The sequence below is a fragment of the Temnothorax longispinosus genome, chromosome 3 (assembly GCF_030848805.1).
Source record: "Temnothorax longispinosus isolate EJ_2023e chromosome 3, Tlon_JGU_v1, whole genome shotgun sequence".
In the NCBI taxonomy this organism is placed as follows: Eukaryota; Metazoa; Arthropoda; class Insecta; order Hymenoptera; family Formicidae; genus Temnothorax; species Temnothorax longispinosus.
Genome location: NC_092360.1, coordinates 20988675 through 20998363, shown reverse-complemented (window position 1 = coordinate 20998363; position 9689 = coordinate 20988675). Strand labels below are relative to the sequence as shown.

Sequence of the window (9689 nt, the reverse complement as noted above, 5' to 3'; positions counted from 1 at the left end):
CTCATATATATCTCACACAAATCTTATATATCTCTAGATGTTTTAATGTTATACCTCATTCTCGTATATACATAAACAATAAACGTCAAAAAGTTTACGACATAATTATACAGAATAAAATTAATAAAAAAATGTGCAACTTAAAATTTTATAAATTAATTATACACATTAAATTCCTTGATTTTACGTTCTTATATCAAACCGATTACACGAACTAAGTTTAGCTATGCTGTTATTGCTCACAGCGACACAAAATGTGTATTGTATTAATTATTATTGATAATATGTTATTAATAAATTAGAATAAGACACTATAGTATATATTTTATGCTTATAAACAGAAATCTGAAGTTTAAACAAACTTTGCGAATTTAGTATCAAAACTGATGTCATTCTTTAATTCTTACAAAAATGCATCACAATTAGCTTTGGTAATTTTTAAATAAGATTACGAGAAATATAAACATGAGTCATATTCTCGTACAAACGTTCTTACAATTACATAAAACTGATTTTGCATTAATGCATTATTCTAGTACCGTGCACCATGCACTATTCTTATTAATACCTCGAAAGATTTGAAATGTCTGAAACGAGAGAAGTAAATACAAGCACAGCAGTTCGACTGACAATAAAAGATATACGCTCTTGTCACGATTACTGCGCTTGCGTTGCTTATATTGATAATTTTTGCTCAGTATATTTCACTAAAAAAATGATGTATTCATCTTATACCCCTATTATACAATCATCTCTATTTATGTAATATTACAATATTAGTAAAATTTGTAGCTTTACACTATATTTTAAATGCATAAAACGTCTATATTACGTCTTATCTTCCTGCAGCTATTTGTACATTTTTATATTTCTCTAAGTGCAAAGTTAGATCGTGCGATTATATCATAATATTCAGAGAAATAAAATAATAGAAGAAATAAAATTCGTGAACTTGCGTTCTACAAACCGCTTCTAACTTTCGTGCAAGATGCACGCTATCGAAGAAGAGCAGCGTTACAAAATCAATCGTATCCTTCTTCTAATAATCGGTATATGGCCCTATCAAAGATCGATACTTGCGAAAGTACAGAGACTGTTTGTTTGTACTATCCTGGCGAGCGGAATTTGTGCTGAGGTATGATTATAAGAATTTACTTTTATCTTCTCAATTATTAGATTGAACATATCTGTCGGTGTTCTGATTAATCATTGCTTCTTGTACATATATGAAATTAAATCAAAAGTTTTTACCGAATAACGCTTTTCGCTTCTAAATATATTACATAACTGTAATGTTGCAGTTATCTCCATTTATCACACATGAATGTAGCACAGCTCTCATCATCGAAGTTTTGTCCGTTATATTTCCTAGTCTCGTGGTCGTAATAAAATATTACTACTTTAACATTAATGCAGGAATTGTAAGTCATTTATTAACACTTCTATTAACACTTTCAATAAAATTTGTTCAGAAATAAAGTCAGTTTGGAAGACCATGTTATCTAACATTGTAAAAATGTTTCATGAGTAAGACCTTCTAAATATATCTAATAAATAATTTATTAATTTTATTTGTAATTACTGTGTGAGTGTTGCTGAAGATTGATTTTATGAAATAGAGAATAGACAGTCTAATCATCACAATTCACGATAAATACTAAATTTATATTATATTAATCATATTAAATATGTCTTTCTTAAATATTCGGTAATAGATAAAACAGCTGTTTGAACGTGTTCAAGCCGATTGGAACTTACTAAAGGATAAGCATGAACGTGAAATAATAAAATCATATACCGAATACTGGAGATTAATTACTATCTTTACAATATGTAAGAAAAATGCTGTCAGTTATCTCTCATACATAACATTTTACAAAATTACAAATTACTATTCAAAGATACCTATTTTTATATTACTAGAAATTTTCATAAATAAAGTTTATTTTCTATAATAGCAGATATTATAATAAGATTTGTTCATTTACAATTCTACTATCTATTTATAAAGAGAAGTTCATTGTCTATATTAGAAGATATTATAATAAGATTTGTTTATTAGCAATTCTATTATCTATTTATAAAGAGAAATCTATTTCAATTACATACTCTCTAAATCTGAATCAGTGAATAGTACTGTGAATCAGTGAATAGTCACTGATATCAGCGTAAAGTATGCTGATTCATGAAAAGTGGCATACTTTACACTGATATCAGTGACTATTCACTGATTCAGATTTAGAGAGTATGGAGCATATAAATGTATAAAGTTATGCTTTACACATTTATCTTTTTATATTATTATTTTTATTTTATATATTTTAGCCATCCTTATAAAATAAATATTTAATTATTTTTTTGCACTCTAGTACTTTCCTGCTGCATGCTAATTATATACGTGACATCGCCAATAACGCTTTATATTATTAACGTTTACTTATCTAACAACAATACTTATTCGCAATATATATATATTCCAATCAATTACTCCGTTAATCAAGAAAAATACATTTATGTCATATTATTGCATTTTATCGTATTCTTCTGTGTTGGCTTATTAATAATTGTAGCTGTCGCTACATTCATAGGATTATACATGAAACATGCTTGTGGTTTATTAAAAATTGCCAGGTAAGTGATGAATCTGGCAGCTATCCTAGTCATTGAATAATATTCCGAAGTTTTACAGCTATCGAATTGAACATGCAATAAATATGGAAAACGTACAACAAGTCTCTTTATTAAAAAGAGAATATGTTATGTACTTGAGGATAATACGAGCCGTAGATATCCAACAAAAAGCGTTGAAGTTTGTATCTAGCATAAGCTATAGTGTGTTATATAAAATATGTTTTATTTTGTAAAATTATATTAGACTTAAAAATCATTTAAATTAAAGTTTAATTAAAATTAATTAACGAAAATATACATATATATATTGAATGGAGATTATGGTCTTTTTTTACAAAGTATGCTTATTTTGTTTGAGAAATTATTTTGAATTTAAAGGTTCACGAACCGCGTTATGTCTACTTTCGCCCTAATGTATTTTGCTCTAATCGTATTAGGCGCGGCTGGTGTAAGCGTAAATATGTTTCGAGTAAGTTATATATATACATACATATATGTTAGAATAAGTATAGCACTTATACAGAAGTGCATTTTATACACATTGAGTGTTATTGAGTTATTTTTAAACCAAAAATCCAATTATGTTCCAGTTCCTTAAAAACTTACAAACAAATCGTGATTGGTGTGAACTTTTTATAATCTTATCAGTACTAATCGGAAACTTTTTATATATGTTTCTCGCGAATAATCTAGCACAAGAGATTTCAGATCACTGTAACGATGTGTTTTATGCAGCGTAAGTATTGACTCAGTTTAAACGTGATTTTATGTGTAAGAAACCTTATTTATATGTTGCGAATCACAGGATATATATTCAAATCCTATCTCAAATTTAAAAATTTCCATTATTATTAGAAAACTATTTTTATATAATAATATTACTTAATGCTAGTTCTATAAAAATTCGTAGATATAACTCGATGTGGTATGTAGCGCCGCTCCGAGTTCAGAAATCAGTATTGTTCCTACTACAATATGGCACAAAAAATTTTACCATTATCCTCGGCGGATTTTTCGTCAGTTCATTGGAAGGTTTTGCCACGGTAATGAGCATTGGTAATAAAGCGGATGTCATAAAGTTAATTCTCGTATACATGTGTATATGAGTGTGCGCGTGCGTGCGTGCGTACGTGCGTGCGCGCGCGTGTGTGTGTGTGGTGTGTGTGGTGTGTGGTGTGGTGTGGTGTGGTGTGTGTGTGTGTGTGTGTTTGTGTGTGTGTGTGTGTAAACATAGAAATAAATAAAGAATATATATTTTTAGATACTAAGTACATCTTTGTCCTACTTTATGGTAATTTACTCTACGCAAATGAGAGACAAAAGAATGGAGAGATAAGCATTTTGAAATATCCCTAAAAGAAATAAAACACAAAACTCAACTTGTTACCATATGGAAATTATAAAATACTTCAATTTTTTGTCAGTACTGCTATGTAGAGTCGGATTTTCTGTTAGACACTGTAGGCATGGTGGGCCGAACAGGTAGAGTATTGCGTGAAATTTTTAAGATCAGAAAAAGGAGAAAAAATTAAAAAGACAAAAAATAATATTTTTTTAATTACGAAAAAAACTTGAAAATAATAAATATAATTAAGTAATTGGCGCGATTTCTAATCAAAAATCAATTGACGATAAAAGAAACATTTATTTACACATCGTTTAGTTACTTTAGTTATACAAGAATATAAAAATCCAACTCTGAGCAGTTATTTTTTACTTTATAATAAAAAAGCGTAATTATCTATATAATTCTCACCTTTTTAGCACTTTTCAGCAACAACAATTGTAAAAATTGCGTTCTGTGTTTACTTTTTATATACTAATAAATGATATTACATTGAAAGTTTCTTTTATTACCAATATCTTTATACATACATAACTTATTCCCAAAGATAATTATAATGATAATAAAGATATTTGTAGCAGCACACTGTGTACTATTTACAAGTTTCAAAAGTCAGAGATGTATAGCGCTTAACGATTGAAACCATACTGACGATAAGTTCTGAAAATTTAGTAGCAACTTCATCTGCGCTTGCGTGGAGAAATAGAATGTATAAACGTGCGATAAAAGCATGTGCAATGTCTGTACGAAGAAAAATATTTTGATAATTCTTTTCTAAAGGTACAAATAATGGTAATTGACTGATATTTGTATCGCGACATTAGTTACGATAAGTGCGTGAATATTAAATTACATATCCTGTCACTCAATTCTGAAGAAATAATTTCTTTCTTTATATATAGCCTAAAGAAATTTAAGAAAAAAAATATTAGAGATGTTCAATATAGAGATGTTGGGGGAGTTTAGTTCATATGTTGTTTAACATTCGAGGAGAAATGATATCATTCATAGATCAATACTATAACGTTAATCGGAAGTTACTGAAGATCATGGGATTGTGGCCTTATGAAAAGTGGAGATGCCGAATTTTTCAAATTACGTTGTTTCCTAGTGTGCTCATTTCTTTTCTGATCGCTCAGGTTTGCTTGCATTCAATCTGATTCGATTTCACAGTCCAACAGTTATTACATAGTTGCTTTATATGTTTAAAATATTTATCGTACACTGAGAAAGAAAGTTGTTAACTTGACTAAATATACCGAAAGTACATTCGTAATTCGCCAACAATATAGTAAACATTAGACGTTTATTTCATCGAACTGATTATTATTTTATTAATTGAAATATTTATGTATTTAAATTAAATACGACATATTAAATCTAACATGACATAATTTGACTCAAATACTTCAAACTAAATAGTTTAATTTAAAAAATAATAATCAGTGTTGAAAATATTTAGTCAAGTTAACAACTTTTTTTCTCAGTGTATACATACATACACACACATACACATTTTTTTTAAAGATTAAATAATAGTACATTTTATATTTAACAACTTAAAATAAAATTAAAGAGACCCTACATAAATTTGTAATTTTTCGAAATGTTGTTATATATAATAATAATATTATTATTTAATAATATTACATTTATTTTATTTAAAATCATATATTAATAGCTATTTATTGCCAATATTCAAAAGGATATTTTTTATCGTTTAAATTAAATACCTGAATCTTTATAATTAAATTATCGTTTACAGTTGGCAACGTTCATTACGTCAAAATTCAATGTAAATCTTATGTTAACGGTTTTCTCGCAAGCATTTCCTTGTTTGATATATTTCTTAACGTATATCTCTTTTCTTTTGAATAATAAACAAGTAAGTATACATTTCTAAAAATTGAATAAAATATAGATGCGTGCGTAGGTATATCATAATTATTCATATCCGTTATTTTCGGTTTCCAATGTTGTTATACATATTCATAGATTATTCGAAAGTATAGATAAAAATCTTCTTCGAGCGGCTTCGTTACGAATGGATGACATTAAAAGCTACAGATGAAATCGATATATTAAGAAAATACGCCGATTTTTCCAGACTATTTACGGTGACAATGACGGGTAAAGAATCAATCCGATTATTTTAATTTCGATTTATTCTGTTTTCGCATTTGATAGTACATATTATAAATATTGATTGTTATATGGATTGAAAGAGAATTTAAATACTGGGATATCAGTAAATTGATATTTTTATTATATCACAATTTTTTAATTTTTTGTGGAATAATCAAATGAAATAATAAATGAATTATGCTGCTGCATTATATGTGTTGGAATAAAAGAAAATTTTAATACAATAAGCAAAATTTAAAGATATAATTAACTTTAACAAGAGGACAATTTATATATATACATATATATTTCTCGTTGTGTTTTATAGTGCTGATGTTACTTGTTCTGAACTCTTTCGGCTTGTTTCAATTTCTTCCGAACCTTCTTGACATTATTATACCGCTTAATGAATCTCGTGAGCGTCATTTCACATTCTTAGCCGAGTACTTCGTCGATCAAAAGCAATACTTTTATTTTATTTTAACACATAATCTAATGGCCGTTTATATCGGAGCTATTTCAATACTTTCTACTGGTACTATGCTTATGGGATTTATAATGCACATCTGCGCAATGTTGAAAATAGCAAGGTAAGAATCGCGAGAATTGAAAAATTGAAATATAACTTAATAATGGCTTATTCAAGATAAAAAGTTTCTTTCGCTGTATGTGCTGATGTAAAAGAAATAATTCTACAAAAATTATTTTATATATAATATAATGGTTTTTTTATATATTGACAAAATTAATAAGTCACATGGGGGAATGGTAATAATTCAAGTATGGACAACAGTAACGGACAACATTAGTACTTTTTTTATTTATAGTTATTTTATTTACCCCACAATTTAATTGTTGATCTTACATTATAATAATGTAACGATGAACAAAAAAGTGACTAAAAATTGCAATTAATTTATATACGTAAATAAATACAGTATCCTTTTCCGATTAATGAATTATGTAGAAATGTAATTCGACTTTGCAGTTATCGTCTTGAACATATAAACGATAATTTACCATCAGTATCTAAATCCGAAAAAGATTGCATTATTTGTAAAAGAATAATCAACGCTGTTGACATACATCGCAGAGCGCTCGAGTTTGGCGAATATATAATATCTAGTTTTTCGAAACTTTACTTCATATTAATTGGTGTAGGTGTCGCATCTTTAACCATTAACATGTTTCAAGTGAGTATATACCTATTTCGGCTGCTCTGTCTTATATGCTATATATGAATATCTTCGAAAAAATTCTATTTAATATACATAAAATATAATACCGAAATAACTAATTTATATTTAATTTTTATCATTTTAACGATACAAAAAAATGTTTTTAAGATTATGCTTTCTATGGTAAAATAATTATGTAGAAGAGATATCGAATAAACTAGATGTATGAAAAAAACATGTGCAGATAAAATATGACAAAAAATTGCAATTTCCTCGCAAAACAAAATTTGTGTTACAGCTTCTGCAACTTATGATGTTTACGAACGATACGAACGGAATGCTAGCATGCGGCTTGTTAGTTATCGCCCATTTCTGTTATATGTTTATCGGTAATTTGGTTGGTCAGGTAGTCACAGATCATAATAGCGATATTCTCACTACAACGTATGTAATTAATATTTAATACGATAATCCATTGCTACACCGTAAAAATAGTAGGGCGACTCGGAGGAATATGCCATACGAAAAATATGATTTTTTTTCCTATTTCTCTTTCTTTTTGAGGTATCTTTGCATACTGGTCTTCTTTTTCTTTCTTTTATCTGTTATTTATATATGGTTTTAATGAAATATTTTGATTCTTTACTATTAAAAAGAAAGAAATACAAAAGTGTTGCAAAAGTGGCATATATACAAACATATACAAACATGTATAGTAATTTAACTTTAGAAGGGCATTCTTGTCTAAAAACATGTAAAAGAATATATATTTTTATTACAATTTCAATAAAACACTAAGAAAATTCTAAAAAGCACGTTGTCATACTTGTCATACTGTACTTACCCCATAAAAACTGTAAAACGTCAGATATAATATTTTTAACAATTTCACAGTATTTACAACAACGCTCTTAGCCGTAGCTTTGTTTAACATAACGAGTGGCATATTCCCCCCAGTTACCCTATTTTTTAAACATCTTGCTTATGTAACTTCACAAGCAAAAAGCAGCGTTTACATATTTATTGCAAACTTTCGTATGATCAATTGAGGTCTATTGATCACTTTAACACCTTAGGTATGCCGTGCAATGGTACACGATTTCGTTACAAGCGCAAAAGCTGCTGCTTTTTATAATGCAGAGAAATACGAAAAATTACTATTTTACTCTCGGTAGCATTTTCGTCGCTTCTCTAGAAGGTTTTGCTTCGGTAATGTACTCATAATAAATAAACAAAAAATATATACATACATATATATGTATGTATATATATATATATATATATATATATATATATATATATATGTTTATCAACTATTGTATATATGTAGATATATAGTTTATTTTTTATTTTAAATATTTTAAATATAAATATATTTTAGATGACGAGTATGACAGTATCTTACTTCACAATGATTTACTCCACACGATGACCACATAGGATGCGATACAGTATTAGTAGCCCGTCGTAGATAATTACACAAGATTTCTGAAGAAGCCGATATTCTGTTGAGCAATCGGATACCGACAATATTTTCAACTTTCACGGAAACTCAACGAAAGGAATCAAAGTTTGCAATAATGTCACATCACATGGAGCAAAATATTAATATCAGTAATAAAGACAGATTAAAATACGTTATTGAAATTATGGAATATCTTAGTGTTCAAAATTCAAATTTCTTTATTTGGATGATCTGCAAAAAATAATCTGTTTAAAAAACAATTGAAACACTTGGAAATAAACCTGAGAATTTCATCGAAGTTTTTATAATGTCATTTGTTATGTTATCTTTGAATCTTTCAATTATTAACTAAGTTAAACATTAATCAACTTTAAAATTCTCAGTGTTTATCTAATCATTTCAACTCTCATTAAATTTATTACTTGTGACATGTGTTCTTTACGCTGTCTATATTTATAGTAATTAAAATCTACATGAAATTGAATAAGTATAATCTTTCCAAATGAATATTTACTAAGAAAAAAAGGAACCTTTATAGATATACATAATATTCCCGATATATCCTCTTATTTGGATTTATTACTTTTTTTATATATGTAATTTTATAAATTTCACTCACATATACACTTAATGAGACCGCACATTTCTTGCACATTAGTATTTTAATAACTAAATAAAACTAAGTATGAATTTCTATATGGCACGACATGGAAAACACTCGCGTAACAGAGCAATCTCAAAATCTCGGGTACTCGCAACTCGTGCGTTTGCGTAAAACAGTCACGGTGCGGTCTCGCGCCGCGCGTACTTGGCGCAAGACACTACCGTGTCTCTTGATTCGTAGCACGATGTTCGCGACGCGACGTTTCGAATGACTGTGAGGGTGTCGCGTGAGAAACCTTCTGAAAGCCCAAAACGCGCCTGCGCCAACGTGAGAAAAAAAGAA

At 28.3% G+C, this 9689-nt stretch overlaps 2 protein-coding genes and 1 long non-coding RNA gene across 50 annotated transcripts in view; 2 read left to right on the top strand and 1 right to left on the bottom strand.

Annotated features, from left to right (window-relative positions):
* LOC139810479 (uncharacterized) overlaps nt 1–9689 on the bottom strand; it is a 139867-nt gene that overhangs the window by 87711 nt on the left and 42467 nt on the right. Inside the window, exon 1 of one of the 45 annotated variants that reach the window (XR_011731377.1) lies at nt 4388–4788. The exons of 43 other annotated variants lie outside the window; for them this stretch is intronic. This is a non-coding gene — a long non-coding RNA (uncharacterized lncRNA). Of the gene's footprint in view, nt 1–568; nt 664–4387; nt 4789–9689 lie in introns of those variants that run through there. One more of the 45 variants, XR_011731376.1, reaches the window with a different exon arrangement.
* LOC139810460 (uncharacterized) lies at nt 849–5115 on the top strand. 2 transcript variants are annotated; one of them, XM_071774034.1, is made up of 9 exons: nt 849–1135; nt 1302–1421; nt 1716–1833; nt 2370–2631; nt 2690–2809; nt 3010–3100; nt 3222–3367; nt 3542–3687; nt 3893–5115. In XM_071774034.1, the coding sequence occupies exons 1-9, from the start codon at nt 989–991 to the stop codon at nt 3985–3987; spliced, it is 1245 nt and encodes a 414-aa protein (XP_071630135.1). In that variant the 5' UTR covers nt 849–988; the 3' UTR covers nt 3988–5115. The 2 variants fall into 2 exon arrangements, with proteins under 2 accessions (XP_071630135.1, XP_071630136.1); XM_071774035.1 differs by having other exon boundaries at nt 852–1135; nt 3542–3674.
* LOC139810464 (odorant receptor 9a-like) lies at nt 4948–8799 on the top strand. 3 transcript variants are annotated; one of them, XR_011731345.1, is made up of 8 exons: nt 4948–5115; nt 5742–5861; nt 5989–6106; nt 6429–6690; nt 7089–7293; nt 7577–7667; nt 8355–8487; nt 8660–8799. XR_011731345.1 is itself a non-coding variant. In XM_071774050.1 (8 exons), exons 1-8 carry the CDS (start codon nt 4948–4950, stop codon nt 8708–8710), a joined length of 1203 nt encoding a protein of 400 aa, XP_071630151.1. In that variant the 3' UTR covers nt 8711–8799. The 3 variants fall into 3 exon arrangements, 2 of the variants coding, with proteins under 2 accessions (XP_071630151.1, XP_071630152.1); XM_071774050.1 differs by having other exon boundaries at nt 7577–7722; XM_071774051.1 differs by lacking the exon at nt 5742–5861 and having other exon boundaries at nt 7577–7722.

What these genes read in the sequence shown, in the direction of transcription:
- LOC139810460 (XM_071774034.1), top strand. Translation starts at nt 989, where the DNA reads ATGCACGCTATCGAAGAAGAGCAGCGTTACAAAATCAATCGTATCCTT. An exon ending in TAAGCGTAAATATGTTTCGA is followed by an intron (nt 3,101 to 3,221) that starts GTAAGTTATATA and finishes ATTATGTTCCAG; the next exon opens with TTCCTTAAAAACTTACAAAC. An exon ending in TGCCACGGTAATGAGCATTG is followed by an intron (nt 3,688 to 3,892) that starts GTAATAAAGCGG and finishes ATATATTTTTAG; the next exon opens with ATACTAAGTACATCTTTGTC.
- LOC139810464 (XM_071774050.1), top strand. Translation starts at nt 4,948, where the DNA reads ATGTTGTTTAACATTCGAGGAGAAATGATATCATTCATAGATCAATAC. An exon ending in TAACCATTAACATGTTTCAA is followed by an intron (nt 7,294 to 7,576) that starts GTGAGTATATAC and finishes TTTGTGTTACAG; the next exon opens with CTTCTGCAACTTATGATGTT. An exon ending in AGCGATATTCTCACTACAAC is followed by an intron (nt 7,723 to 8,354) that starts GTATGTAATTAA and finishes TTAACACCTTAG; the next exon opens with GTATGCCGTGCAATGGTACA.